This window comes from Silene latifolia, unplaced genomic scaffold (genome assembly GCF_048544455.1).
Source record: "Silene latifolia isolate original U9 population unplaced genomic scaffold, ASM4854445v1 scaffold_20.1, whole genome shotgun sequence".
In the NCBI taxonomy this organism is placed as follows: domain Eukaryota; kingdom Viridiplantae; phylum Streptophyta; class Magnoliopsida; order Caryophyllales; family Caryophyllaceae; genus Silene; species Silene latifolia.
The window spans coordinates 1,644,153-1,659,489 of NW_027413163.1; the positions used below are offsets into that span (position 1 = coordinate 1,644,153).

General features: G+C 36.6%; 2 protein-coding genes across 4 annotated transcripts; one reads left to right on the plus strand and one right to left on the minus strand.

The window, feature by feature from the left end:
• The first annotated feature begins 2,920 nt into the window (after positions 1-2,920).
• LOC141638411 (SNF2 domain-containing protein CLASSY 4-like) lies at positions 2,921-7,856 on the plus strand. 2 transcript variants are annotated; one of them, XM_074447820.1, is made up of 4 exons: positions 2,921-3,124; positions 3,428-5,158; positions 5,417-5,575; positions 5,743-7,856. In XM_074447820.1, exons 2-4 carry the CDS (start codon positions 3,458-3,460, stop codon positions 7,552-7,554), a joined length of 3,672 nt encoding a protein of 1,223 aa, XP_074303921.1. In that variant the 5' UTR covers positions 2,921-3,124; positions 3,428-3,457; the 3' UTR covers positions 7,555-7,856. The 2 variants fall into 2 exon arrangements, with proteins under 2 accessions (XP_074303921.1, XP_074303922.1); XM_074447821.1 differs by having other exon boundaries at positions 2,941-3,124; positions 3,436-5,158.
• Positions 7,857-8,152: 296 nt separating this feature from the next.
• Positions 8,153-13,686, minus strand: LOC141638522 (casein kinase II subunit beta-2-like). Of its 2 annotated transcripts, XM_074447930.1 has the most exons (6): positions 13,298-13,686; positions 12,464-12,661; positions 9,931-10,146; positions 9,270-9,379; positions 9,022-9,187; positions 8,153-8,725 (listed from the first exon to the last, which is right to left on the minus strand). In XM_074447930.1, exons 1-6 carry the CDS (start codon positions 13,494-13,496, stop codon positions 8,595-8,597), a joined length of 1,020 nt encoding a protein of 339 aa, XP_074304031.1. In that variant the 5' UTR covers positions 13,497-13,686; the 3' UTR covers positions 8,153-8,594. The 2 variants fall into 2 exon arrangements, with proteins under 2 accessions (XP_074304031.1, XP_074304032.1); XM_074447931.1 differs by lacking the exon at positions 12,464-12,661 and having other exon boundaries at positions 13,298-13,685.
• Between the last annotated feature and the right edge of the window lie 1,651 nt (positions 13,687-15,337).

The following is a 15,337-nucleotide window of genomic DNA, read 5'->3' on the forward strand; positions in this document are numbered from 1 at the left end:
AAGCAATAATCCAATATCCATTGCAGCACCATATAATGTTCTTTCTAATTGCTTGTCATTTGTAGAAATCGTCAATTGATGGAATTACGGGTGGTTTCGGGGTGGCCGTGTCATCTATTGTCTTATGTTTGAAGTCTTCCATGAGTTGGATATTTTGAGTTTTGGACTCTTTATACTCCAGCTTATGGAGTATATACTTTTGTAGTATAATAAAGATTTAATTTACTCCTTTAATAACGGGAGTTTTTTAAATACGAAACAAAGTCTTGGATTATGATGTTTACGTGTATGTATTTGTACACAATTCAGTGGAAGAAACGAAATACTCCGTATTTACCACGACCCTTGTCTTCCCTTTCAAATGCTTTGTTAGAAGTTAATCACCCAAATTAAATCATTGACCCTTATAAGTAATCGAGCAGGCTACATATATAGAATTATAGACATATAATTACCACAAATTCTCATTTAAGATGAGCTATTCTGTCTTAATGTATAAACCGATAAAATGTTGTCATTTTTAGCACGAAAAATATTGTAGCTAGTTTTACGGTTGTTATTCTGATAATTTTTTATCAAAAAAAGTCACTTTTTATTGTAAATAAGTTACATTTTCCTCGCTTTAAACTTTAGACGAAAATAATTCATCTTAAGAAAGACCCATTAGTTAATTACATAGGTGATACCGTAGTTCTCCGTTTGAGAATCATCAGTTCATCACGCGAGTTTAAAGTATGAACCTTACTGCTATATTAACTATTAAGGTATGCTCACAGGAGTCACAGCTCACCTGCTATAACTTGTATTAGAACCTGCCAAAAGATAGTTTCCATTTATAGACAAGATTTACTGATTCAACTCACCTATAATAAATGAAGATTAACATTTTAACCCTTTGGACTACCCCACTCCCCTTTAACAATGAATGAGTGATATGCTTGAGTTAATTTTGTGAATGATGTTAATTAGGCGTGGAGTTTTTTTTACCGTTGTAAAATAAGTTTTTTTTTTTTTTTTTTTTTTTTTTTTTTTTTTTTTTTTGACAAAGAACAAATAACATACTTTTTAAAAAACTTCCGAAAGAAAATTATGAAATTATCCTATTCACTCTCCTAGGATAGAAACTAAGAGAGCAAGAATGAAAATGAGACGCAATAGACTTAATATCATGGATAATGCAACTAATAGATGCAATCGTCTTCTCCGCTTCCAAAGAACTCGCATAACCAAGTTAAGACAATCAGAATCAGTCTAACATGAAGGTACCCTTCGTCCAAGGCCCATTTAAGCGCCATGATAGCTGCATGTCCTTCGGCATGCAAGGCAGAAGAGGCAAACGAGCGAGCGTGAGCAGTATTCCTTAAGGCCCCATTATCATCCAACAAGCACCACCCCATGCGTAACTTCTATCACCTTCCAAAGAAGATCACACTGACAGCGGTCTGCAGACATTTCCACACCTGGCCCACCTACAATCCAAGAGGGGAAGGAGTTTCTAATCCTCTTAGCTAATCCAAAATCAGGAGAGGAGTCCAACAAAGGCGCTTGAAGTAGGCTAGCAACCTTACTGTGCACAACCTCATTCATACACTGAATGTCGTCAAGAATAGAATTGAGAGCACTCATAGGCCAAGGGCGACGGTTCTTGAAAACCATATCATTCCTACAACACCAAATTCTCCAGAGGGTAGCGATGAGGGGAAAAGGGAGGGAGTTAGGATCTGGGCCGATCAAGAAATAAGAAACCCAGTTTATGACACAAACCCTAACATCAATGTCCATCCCTCCCCCCCCCCCCGTGATTCTAACTCCTAAAGGACAGCCAAACCATAGAGCCTTAGCAAAGCTACAATCTCTGAAAAGGTGAGAAATAGATTCCACACAAGGAGATGAGCCATCACAAAGAGTATAGGTGGAGCGCCAATTCATTTTTCGTTTGAGGAATTCAGAACCCAGTGGAAGAGCATTAGCCATAAATTTCCATAAAAACACCCTAAGTTTGTTAGAAATAGGCAACTTCTAGAGCTTTGATTTACAAAACGCCACAATTGTTGCAGACATTCTAGAGCGATCAGAAGTCGAAGTAGGTCCATTAGATAAGGCCATAGCAGCGACATAGTATCCCGACTTGACAGTGTAAACACCATGTTTAGAAAATTTCCAATAGAAGGAGTCATCTGAGGGTTGACACGGAATATAAGTTGTAAAATAAGTTGATACGGATAATACACTTACAGAAATAATACTATGTATACAAACATCTTGTATACGAACACACCTGATGTAGCACTACAAAGTACATGTCTAAGTTGGTTTTTTCTTACATAAGCTGATCTAGCACTACGTATACAAACACATCTTGTATACGAATACACCTTGATAGCTAAATGTGACCATTTCTAGAAAACAACCTACCATAAACTGTAATAATATTGTATGTACCATTGTACTTACATTTGACCACAAACTGGTCACAAAATCCCGTCTTATTGTTTCAGACCAAAATAACCGTCTAAAACAATAATTTCTATATTTTCATACTTTTGTCGAATCCTCTAGATAAGTTCTGGCTATTGGTCCAAAAGTTAACTTGTATGTGATTTTAATAATATCATATTTTATTTTTATTTTCTTTTGAAAAACTAATTCTCCAATTAATATTTTTATTTTAGTCCTCAAAAAAACAAAAAAAAAAAAACCTATCCATAGTAATAACATAATTATCTTCCACGCAACCACCACACAGACTGAAAAATGGTCAAAAACTCAAAACTCAAAATCAAATACTCATACTATTTGTAGTAGAAAAGACAAATGACAAGAGACGTAGTACTATACAAGTTTCACAAAATTAGCTAAAAAAATCTTCTAGGACAAAACTAGCTCAATATTCTTTACCTAAAACATAACATTTTTTCCTGCATGAACTTTATAATTTTTACACACTTTTTGCATTCTTCTGCTATAACTCAGAAGTACACACCATTTAACACAACCCCTTTACATTTCTCTTTTAGTTTTTGCTTTTATTCTACAATTTAATCCATAATCAAATATTCAAATCTCTCTGTCTTCCATTTACTGTTTTACCGTGCTCTCAAAAGCTTCACAACATTGTTTTCAGGTAATTGTCCTTTTGATTTTTGTTTTTATTTTTATTTTTGCTGCTTTATTTTGTTGTGTTCAGTTGGTGCCGAGATTCGACAAACTAAGTCGTATTTTATTTTCCGCTGCAAATTTTATCTCTTAAGACGTAAACCTATGCTTAAGTTTTACCCCATCTCGGTTTTCTCTTTTTTTTTTTACATGTTTCTGAAATACATTAGTGATGAGTAAATGTCTCATAATTTCACTGTAGTTTTTTAGGTTAAGATTAAACCTTGAACAAACTAGGGTAAATTTTGAGTATTACATGTTGTTATAAAAGTACTGTAGGTTGATAATTTGGGGTTAAGAGATGGAACCAATGCCGATTGGGAAGCGAACAAGGCTTCAAAGGGCTATACAAGAGAGGGAGATTAGAGAAAGAAGTAGACGGGCTCGACTCGAGGCTAGAATGAAGTATAGGAAAGAAATAGACCTTGTTATAAGTGATGATGAAGATGGAGAGGCTGTTCAAATTGTAGGTGAAGAAGAGTTAGACAAAATGCCACTCAATGATCATGATAAATGTTCGAATGATGTGCTGCCTAATGTGGATGTTAATGTGATGGGTGATCAGTTTTATCAATTTGGGATTAACAATGCTAATAATGTTGATAACGGCGATTGTAGGCCGGGTTGTAGTAATGTGAATGATGAGGATAGTGATGATTCTTTGCAGATTTTAGGGGTCAAGTATAACCCTTTAATGTTTGGTGTTTATGATGATATTGATGATGATAGTGATGATGAAGATGATATTTTTATTGATGGATGTGTTCCGTCTACTGATGAAGTTTGTGTTAGTAAGGATGGAGAAGTCGGCCAAACTTCGAGTGATGTAGGCTTGACATCTTCAGAGGATGATAACAATGACAAAGATAAGGATTTTAAGGTGGATGGGGCTGGAAATTACACTACTTCAGACTATTCAACTACTTCTTCCGATGAGAGCGATGAAACTAGTTCCGATGATGAGGATTATGGAGTAGTACGGGTTAGGGAGCATAAGAAGCGTAGTCAAGCTGTGGGAGGTGATCAGTTGGGGGCTAGAGAAAAGAGTAAGGAGAGGAGAAGGAGGAGGAAAGAGAGGGCTTGCGAGGATGTTCGTGCTGATGGTGTTGCTAATGGTAATGTCAACAGTAAATCGAAGAAGAAAAAGGAAAAGATGACTAGAGAAGAGACGTTAGAGAATATAATTTTGTCCATCAACCCTGAAACTGATGCTCAAGAGGGTGATGTGAAAAAGAAGTCTAATTTGGAGTCGAGATCTTCTGTGAAGATCAAGAAAGGGAGTGATGGGGTGTTTAGGAAAGTCGTGGCTGCTTCAAGTCGCGATGAAGATGACAATGTGGGTGGGAAAACGAAAACTAATGATTCAAACTCAAATCATTCTGTGAAGCTCAAAAAAAGAAATGAGGATGGTGATGTTGGTGGGAAAATGAGTGTTAATAATTCGAATCCCAATCATCCGGTGAGGATTAAAAAAGGAAGTGACGGAGTGTTTCGGAAAGTTGTCTCCTCAAGTAATGATGAAGATAATAACGAGGATGGGAATATGCATACTCATAAATCGAATAGAAATGCTAAAGCTAAGAAGAAACCTGTTGATGTGCTTCGGAAAGATGGGTCGATTAGTGATGAGGATGAAGAGCCTAAGAAGAAGACGGTGAGAAAAGACAGAATGGATGAAGAAATAAAAGAGGCAGAGGCAGAGGAAAGGTCATCAGTGAGGGAGAAAGCCCGGTCATTGAGTAAGCGAAAGAGGAAAGAAAAGGCGCTTGAGATGCAAAACACACTCCTTGATACAATCATGGAGGAAGCGGAAGAAGTGGTAGAGGAGACTCTGCCTACTCCTACTCCAAGAGAGCACACTTATCTCCCTTTGAAGTTCCATTTTCCTGCCAAAGAAGCCGAGCCTGAAAAATCGGAAGAGGAGCTGGAGTTCGACAACTTATTTAAAGAGCTTGAGTTTGCTCTTCAAGCTTGCCATGTAGGTTCTGAGAGTTCTGTTCAGGTAATGTTCACTATTCTTGGTTTCCATCCTTATTTCTGCTTCTATAGAATGCTACAGTTTTTCATATCGCTTATGACAGATACAATCCTCAAAAGACTAGCATTCTGTAGTGCCTCCAAGGTTTTTACTTATCATGAAAAGCAGCTGTACGAAAACTGTGTATAATGAGTCATACTCAAATGTTCGTTCAATTTGTGTTAATTATGCAATCAATTCATGAGAATTGAAGTTTCTAACTGCATCTTTTGTACTTCATAGAGTGATAAGATGGATGTCGATCGAGGTTCTAGCATGGCTTCAGAAAATAGGCTTTGTGCCGGAGGAAACCATCATCTCATTCATGATGAAGAGATCGGAATCTATTGCAGATTCTGCTCATATGTGGGGCTTGAGAGTAAACATGTCCTCCCTGATTTTGTAAGTACTTTTTTTTCCAAGAATTGCTGCAAGTTAACTTGTTTCGGAAAAAAATCTTTTCATGACACGAGTGGTGTCAACTGTAGAGGTTTTTTGTAGCCTGCAAGAAAATGTCTCTTGTTAATAATTGCTTGATGAAATTTGATTGAAATTTCAATTTTTGGTAGGCGAGCAATGGCGAAATATTTGGAAGGGCTGGTAGAAGAGACAACAAGTTACAGTCTGATGACAAAACTGGTGATATTTTGGAGAAATTGTCTGAAAACCAAAATGACAGAGAAAATTCTGCCATTTCAAAAATCACTCAGGGGACGGTGTGGGAGCTAATCCCTGAGACATGGAAGACATTATACCCTCATCAAAGAGAAGGTTTTGAGTTCATTTGGAAAAATGTGGCCGGAGGATTTAAAATCGAAGAACTGGAACGACCAAGCAAGTACGGTGTAGGTGGGTGTATCATATGCCATGCACCAGGAACAGGTAAGACCCGACTGGCTATCGTGTTCATCCAATCCTTCATGAAGCAATACCCAATGTCAAGGCCCGTGATAGTGGCCCCACGAACAATGCTTCGAACATGGCAAGAGGAATTTGTTAGATGGAAGGTTGATGTTACCTTCTTCAACCTAAATGAGGATGATCTGACAGGAAAGGAGGACTTTGAGTTACTGAACAATGCAGCTGCGTGCCGGGACAGGAAGACAATTAGGTTAGCCAAATTGGTTAGTTGGGTGAATGGGAAGGGCATTTTGGGGATTAGCTATGGATTGTATGAAAAGCTGGCTAATGAGAGGAATAATACTAACAACACTGATAAGAAAGTCAGGGAATTTCTTCTCCATAGACCAGGTTTAATGGTCCTTGATGAAGGGCACACCCCGAGAAACGACAAAAGCAACATCTGGAAGGCTCTTTCTGATGTGCTAACAAAAAGGAAGGTAATTCTCTCAGGAACTCCATTTCAGAACAACTTTGAAGAGCTTAGTAATACTCTGTCATTAGTAAGAGAGGAGTTTCAGGTTCCAATCAAGCCAGGGAGTTACGTCCAAAATGAGCGAAACATCGAGGAACTTAGCAATAAGATAAGACCCTTTGTCCATGTTCATAAAGGGGAGATCTTGAAGCAGACACTTCAAGGATTATATGCTTCCTTGATTGTACTACACCCTTCAAAGCTACAACTTCAGTGTTTCGACGCTGTTGCTGGGCAGACTAATTTCGCCCTAGATAATCAAGTCTCGGTTGCTTCTGTGCACCCTTCTATCTTTTGTGAGCTGAAACCGGACTTTGTTGACAAAGAATTGAATGCTTTACTAGAGCAGCACAAGAACGATCTTGACGCTGGGGTAAAAACAAGGTTCCTATTTGAGCTTATAAAGCTATGTCCAGGTGAGCGGGTTTTGGTGTTTGGACAATTCCTGCCCCCCTTGAACTTCCTCGCGGGATTACTAAAATCCCTCCTTAACTGGGAAATGGGGAGGGAATTGCTGTACATGGATGGACACCAAGACACTAAGGAGAGGCAAAATACTATCAAGTACTTCAATGACATGAAAACTGATGCCAGGGTTCTTTTGGCTTCGACCAAAGCATGTTGTGAAGGAATCCACCTTGTGGGTGCGTCAAGGGTGGTCTTACTGGATGTGGTTTGGAACCCTTCAGTTGAAAGGCAAGCTATAAGCCGGGCTTATAGGCTCGGCCAGAAAAAAGACGTGTTTGTGTACCATCTGATCACGTCTGGGACACTGGAAGAAAGAAAGTACCAGCGTCAGGCAAACAAGGAAAGATTGTCAGATCTTGTTTTTTCTACCTCAGAGGGAGGGTGTGTTAAGAAAGCAAGTTCAGGCTCTCACTTTTTCAAGGATCCGGTTTTAGAAGCCATGCTTGATCATGACAAGTTGAAGAAGATGTTCAAGAAGATTGTCTATCAGCCTAAAGCTGATAATCTGATTGAGAGTTTCGGTCCTCTGAACCTGTAGAGTTTGACAGGTGCATTCTGCTTAAGAGTAAAATTGTCTTTTCACGTTGTTGGCGAATCTCCATTCCCCTGAGCATCTATACATGGTGTTCAGTGGCCTAATTAATTAAGTAGCTAACTGTTATTTGCTTGTTGTTTTAGGAAGCCTATCAGTCGGATTTTTAGGAGTCATTGGTATCATTTAAACAAATTGTAAGCATTTTATTATTAATGTGTTGCTTAGAACTGGTAATGTAAGACTGTCAGTACTCTCAATGTTTCCCATATTACTTAAACAGAATACTTGGGTTATTATTGGAAGAATACCTAAAGATCGGGTTATTTTCGTTAAATTCGCCTTTTACTCCGTATCTGTTTAGTTTTCCTATTTCTTGGAGGGTTTAATACATTTTGGAAAATTTGAATATATAGAGGTGCAATACCTAAAGCTAGACGGACACTTGACGTCAAGCCACTAAACTTAAACAGAAATATAGAAACATGTCCATTTTAAGCCTCCTTAAAAACCAGTTTTACATGATAGTGTAAAATCATCCAAATAAAAAAAAGCTAATTCCTGAAACTGATAGTTAATAACAGATGGAGAACGAAAATTGTGGTTTCATATTGACCTTAGCGAGACGGTTTTATTCAAGACCTTTTTCTTCGTTTAAATGAAGACTCAAATGACCTATACATAAAATTATATAACTCACACGTATTACACAAATGTATAGAGATGACTGGAATGAAGAGAGTATATCAATCTATCATTTCCATAAGATATCCCTTCCTAAGGACATTAATTTACTACCACGATTCATGGAAGGAATATGATTCAAAATTTCGGGTAAAATTGTTTTACAGGAAACCTACTTAGTAAAAAAAAAAAAAAAGTACACAGCTGGTATTGGCTTGACATGCATGGCATGGCCAAAATTACATTCACCTTAACTGATTTTGCATCTTCACGAAAGATGGGAAGTCGCTAAGCCTTCAAGTTATACAGATTGAGCCACTAAGTCGCTCCGGCAGTAGCGTAGTGCACATCTTGCTTTGGAATCATGGATTGTGGAGCTTAAAACCAAACACCCTTGGAGTGTAGCTTTGACTCGGCTTTTGAGGCTTTAGGAGCGGGTATGTCATCAAGAAAAGGTGAGGAAATGTCGTCCCAAAGTATGCGCCATCAACATCTATTAATCGTCAAAGAGGACATGAAGCACACGGAAAATCAATTTCTTGAAAGACAGTCTCACGTTAGTATAACGTGAGATCAAAATATTGAAGTATAAATCTTACCAATATTAACCCAGTAGCTCAAGGAGATAAAACGCCATAATTAACGTCAGATGGGTTAGTCATATGAGAATTTGAATAGGGAGTAATATATAGGGAGCAGGGCCCCATAGGTACTCGCTTTCTATGAGAGCCGAAAGGCAAGCTCTAAGAAACAAAAGTCAGGCACAAGCAGTTAACATATAAAGGATACTGCCTTGATATTTGGATCGCGGGAAGTAAATATCTTCACATTTAGGGCAGTAAATCTTCACTGTTCTTGATCGAGGAAGGTCAGATTGCCCCACTGGAAGACAAGGTTGAACAGAGCAATAACTCCTGGGACATCTCCCAAACTCGACATTTTCATATTTCTCAAGCTGTATATGCCAACAAAACACATGTTAGCAGCTCAAGATATTTGATATACCATATCGCAACTCATAAAAGGGCAATCCTCACCATTGCGGCCATGCCTCTGCTGGTTAGTATGTATCGAGCATGAATTAAACCATACAACATTACTGCTGTAGATTTAACCAGTTCATTCTGTTCTTCGGTATACACATCACCTGTTCAGCATTAATATAAATTCCTTGTCAAAAGCAACAAGGACACCAACATTACCCTACTGCTGTAGTGCCTTAAAAGGCTGTTGGCCATGGTGAATTAAAAGGCAAAAAAAAAAAAAGAACATAGAAAACTCAACTGTGATATGAAGACTCAACAGCATGACAATGTTCCCGACCAGTGAAGAAGTTAAAAACAAATTTACTCGAGAAACTATTAGTTTTTCAACCAACAAAATCTTATTACCCGTTACTCAAGGTGGAACACACCTCATCACCTAGTACAAAGTACAAACTCCTATACTGCAACCCAAAACAAAAACACACCCATGGCAAACTCAGGACTACGGACAATGAAAAGAAAACACTATTATTTTGAAAATGGCCAGTTTTAAAATGACTAACTCATGCACACAGGTGACACAGCAGTACCTCTAGTCAGTCACAGCTTGCTAATCATGCATGCTGTAATAGTACTAAAATAACGATGTGTCCAACCCATAAACATTGAGCAAGTTAACAAGACAAATTTTGTTGACAGAGAAGCAACAAACCCTGTGAGAATTTTACATCCAATATCAATTCCATTGCATTATCGTAGAAAGGAAAATGCCTATTTAAACCATAGAGGTTGAAATCATCTACGATATAATCCTCATCTACTTCACAGAAAAACTCATTTCCCCGCAAGTTGCAAAACCATGAAATCCACGAAGTGTCCTCATCTTTGGATCCAACATCAGACTCTTCACTATCTGTTTCTGATTCCTCTGCAAATCCAGAGATCAAATGTTAAGAAGTCAATAGAATCCAGATTTCCTTAAAGCAAGGAGGAAAATAAGCAATTCCTGCATGAGCATTTGAGGTGTATTATAGTCCCACCAAAATATGACTTTATAGCCCCAAATCATTTTGGGATTAAGGCTCTGATGTTGTTGTATGAACATCTAATGTAGTTACTACACAGTCACACCATCATTGTCAGGTATGGAGGTCATAAGGAGGGGTTAGATGAAGTGCTAAATACTTCCAAACCAAAATTCATTCCATCAGATGCAGGCCTTCTAAGTTTCAAAGCTATGGACGGACCTAATAATCAAGTGTGGCAACATGTGTGCACTGCATGGTAGGAAAATGTACTCTCTGTAGCGGTCACGGATTCAGTAACGGTCACAAAATATAGGTATCAGGATTCCGTAGATGTAAGTAACAGATTGCAGCTAATGCAGCCAGAAAATACATTTCCTCATAACATGTTTCTAGTCTATATACTACTCTTTACCTCTTATGCCTTTTAGGTCATACCAGTATGACCTAAATTTTGAGAGAAGGAAACTATGTCATGAGGACACAGGTACGCGGACATTTTCAAAGCAAAATTACAACCATATGTGAATTTTTTTTGAACTTTTAAAGTGAGTAATGAGAGATTAAAAACGTAAGGCTTATGATCATCAAAAATCATATTGTATGCTTAATGCTTCATCTAAAAGTTTCCCCCTAGTTTTGTCAAGCGAGCCTTCCTTCACAAATTTGCGGGAGAAGTGTCGGATTGGTAAAATTTGATTACAAATTCCATACTCATACCCCTAAGTGTCATGCAATCATGTCATGTCAAACAAGGCATGCTCCTAAAAGTGAAGATCCAAATCAACATTTATGAGAAAACAAGAGAGAGGGTGGATCCGCTAGACATATATTTTTTAGTTGAAAAAGGCACGAAGTCAATGAGGTGCAAGGAACGAGACCAGTGTAAAAGTGAAATGCTAAGGGCAGTCAAAATGCATGTAGTCCAATTTTAACCAAGTGATTTCTCCCAAAAGAAGCATCACTAGAATATTTGAAAAGGTTTGCATTCAAGGGGTAGAAACTTGAAAGAGGATGTCAAACTATTCAAACTTCCTGTAAGAATGAAATTGCGGACCTTTTTGGCGAATTAATCCACTAGTAAAAAAAATACAAACTCTCTTAAAGTACAACTACCACTCTCTCTCTCTCTCTCTCTCATTTTGTAACCGTCTTTATTCTCTTTTATATAATGTTGTACACACTCTTTTCTTCTCTCAAAATATGTGCTCTCGTCAAATCTCCTAAACAAGACATGACATGAACTTTTGCTCAACTGGATTTGCTAGCATAGCTTTACATCCAAGATTGCTCACTCAAAATTGGATGTCACATTTTTTAACATTTGAGGTTACACTCTAATTTCATGCTTAGTCATTAATTGTTTGTGAGCACAAACAAACCCCATTTCTCTAATACATTATCCCAGGACCCTTGTGCTGTACTTATGTTGGATTTACTCACACATATTTCGTATTCGTCTTACGACATACTCCCTCCCATCCAAACCAAAGGTAACACTTGCTTTTTGGCACTATTCATGGTCGTAGGGAATCTTTGATATTGTTCTTAATATATAAGATAAAATATAGTCATGTGAGATCTTGTTTGATTTATCGTCATGAATGCTATAAGAATATCAAATTTTTATAATTTTTAATGATGTGTAACTAAAGATATTTACGTTGCAAAACGTGCCTCGGCAAGTGTGATAAAACAACTGTTAGCTTTGATTTGGATGAGAGGAAGTATTATGACATTTGGTTAAAATCCATTCCATTCTACAAAGTAGGCAACCTTCATGAGTTTGTGTGTTACGCACCCTCCAGAGTACTCAAATCTCCATACCAACAATTAAAGACAACAAAGTTTCTAACTGATTACATAATTATACACCTAACGACGTTGAAACGGCCAGAACAAAGCATTAGAGCATGAGCATGACTAGGAACAGCATGCAACAAGGATTAATAGTTAGGGGCAAACATTTTGAGGGGAGAGAACTAATCAGCTAAACTAGAAAAACAATCATAGTCGTGGGCAACCATCCTACTATCCCCATAGTCGGGCCACTGGATGCAACTATTTAATTCCACAACAAATGAAAGTATGAAACAACAAAACAATACCACTACAGTCTATATACACAAAGATTGAACTGAAATCAAACAATCAGTCGGCGGAAGCACAATTAAGTGAATTGAAGTAACTAATTAAAGTGTAGCAAGTAAAAATACTGACCACTGGCGCGGCGAATATTGGAACGAGGAAGTGAGCGCTGATTAGAATGAGGTTTTCCGTCTCCGCTATCGCTGCCGCTAGTGGTGGAGACAAGCGACAAGGGTTCATCAGGGAGTATTTCAAGTGTTTGGTTAATTGGTTTGGGATCATCCACCGTATCCGACACATTTTCCTTGTAGATTTTCCCATTAATTATTCCTGAGATGGAGGGAGTGTGGGATTGGTAAGATTTGATTACAAATTTCATACTCATACCCCTAACCCCCTAAGTATCATGCAATCATGTCATGTCAGACAAGGTATGCTCCTAAAAGTGAAGATTCAAATCAACATTTATTAAACCCCTGCCAAAAGCGAAATGATTCGAGTTGGGAAGCTTCCTGTAAGAGTGAAATTGCAGACCTTCTTGGTGATTTAATCCACTAGTAAAAACTACAAAACTCTCTTTCACTTTGTACCCGTCTTTATTCTCTTTTATAGAATGTTGAACATACTATTTTCTTCTCTCAAACTATGGGCTCTCACCAAATCTCCTAAACAAGACATAAAATCAACTTTTGCTCAACTGGATTAGGAACAGCATGCAACCAGGATTTACAGTTAAGAGGCGAATATTTTGATGGGGGCTAAACTAGAAAAAAAGAACCAAAGCCGTGGGCGAGCCTCCTGATATCGTCATAGTTGTGCGGCGCCAGTGCATGCAACTATTTAATTCCACAACAAATGAAAATATGAAACTAACAAAACAATTAAGTTACCGTATATATAATACAAAGATTGAACTGAAATCAAACAATAAGTGGGCGGAAGCAGAATTAGGTGAAGTTAACTGACCAGCGGTGCGGTGAATATTGGAACGAGGGAGTGAGCGGTGATTAGAATGCAGTTTTTCGCCTCCGCTTCCGCTTCCGCTGCCGCTAGTGGTGGAGACAAGCGACAAGAGTTCATCAGGGAGTATTTCAATTGTTTGGGTAATTGGTTTGGGATCATCCACCATATCCGACACCTTCAATACTACTCTTTTCTTGTACATTTCTATTATATCCTCACTTTACAACTTCTTCATTTCGGCATGCTTTTTTCATGAATACGAGTAGCACTTGCTGGGATTTTTAGCTGATTTTTTCTGGGCTATTGGAAGTTACAATGCCTAATTTATAGGAATAGGAATAGGAACATTCAAATTTAGGTATTTTTGTAGGCAAGTTCTCATTTCAAATGCCTTTTTTGTTTGAAATTAAAATAGATAAAATATAAATATTTTACGAGAAAATGTTAATATTCTTGATCAAATGTTAAAAGCGACATTTTTAGTTATAATATTTTACTATAATTATTTTTTTAATTATAAAATATTGACATTTTCTCGTCGTATAATTAAAAACGTCTTAAGGGAGACACTTTGAGTTAGTCTTATATAAGACAACTAGTTTTAAACCCGTGCAAAATTGCACGGGTATGTATTTGGGTCAGTATTAATGTTTTTGGATGTATTTTATTTTTGCATTTCTATTGTACTTATCTAGTTGGTCTAAATCTACGATCTACATAATTTATCATGACGATATTAACGTTGCCTATCATTCGTACTTATAGAAATAGAAATTACTCGGTAGCGTATCATTGTCATCTTCCGAATTCGGAGTGCGAGGCTGATAGTAAAATTACCAGAATTTTTGCTCTAAGTACATAAATCCTCGGTGATGAACGACTTTCTATACAGATCTGAGAGGATTATTTTTTCTAAAAAGAACATATTTTAAAGTTTTTCGACTGTTAACTTATCGTGTTGTTATTATTAAAAAAAATATTTATTACAACAATTGCGAATTATTTATTATAAAAAAAGTTATTAAAAAAATTTTAATCACTTGTAAATTAAATTAAAATTTATTTGTTTTTTTACAGTTAAAAAAAATTAAAATTTGCTTTAAATTTTAGTTGAAAACTAAATTAACTCGGTTGCCTATCATTGTCACCTACCATTTTCGGTGTGCGCGGTTGATAGTTAAGTTGTCGAGTTTTATATTCCAAGTAAATACTCCGTCATAATTGATTTTTTTTAAACAAAAATTTTTGTACCATGTACTTTTAAAAAATTATGTTGGGATGTTGTTGCTGCATGGTACAATAATATTAACCAAAATACATGAATATTTTATACTCCAAGTAAATACTCCGTCAAGATTTATTTTTTTAACAAAAATTATTGTACCATGTAGTTTTAAAAAATTATGTATGTAATTCATTTGCGTTTTATGTTCGATCCCGTATATAAATGTAATTCCTTCTTGAAATTATGTAATTTTATTATTATGTAATTTTGTTTTAAAAATTATGTAATTCAATTTCATTTACTCGCATTTGTAATTCAATCTGCGTATATGTTATTAATTTTATTTACACGGAATGTATACAATTATTTCATAATATTAATTCATAGAATTTTTTCATAATATTATTTCATAGAATTTGTGTAAGACGGAATTTATCGCATGTTTGAAAAGACGGAAATCTGAAGAAATAAATACATTGCACACTCACGGGTCCCACCATAACATGATTTTCCAAAAAAAAAAAAAAAAACTGCATTAATGACGTGGCGTGCTGAGGATTGAGTATTGTCTTTTGTATTAATATAGATAAGATTTTAGATTAAGAGAGTGTTTGGCAACAAGAATTTAATTTAAAATGTCTCATTTTCAATTTAGTAAAGTGAAATAAAAATTTGGAAATGAGAGGGGTTAGAGAGTCGATTTCAAATGAGCTTATTTTAGCATTACTTGGATTTGGTAGCAAATTCAAATCTAATAGGTTTGTCAAACATATAAATAGATCAAAATTTGAATTTAGAAATATAATCTTTGTTCCCAA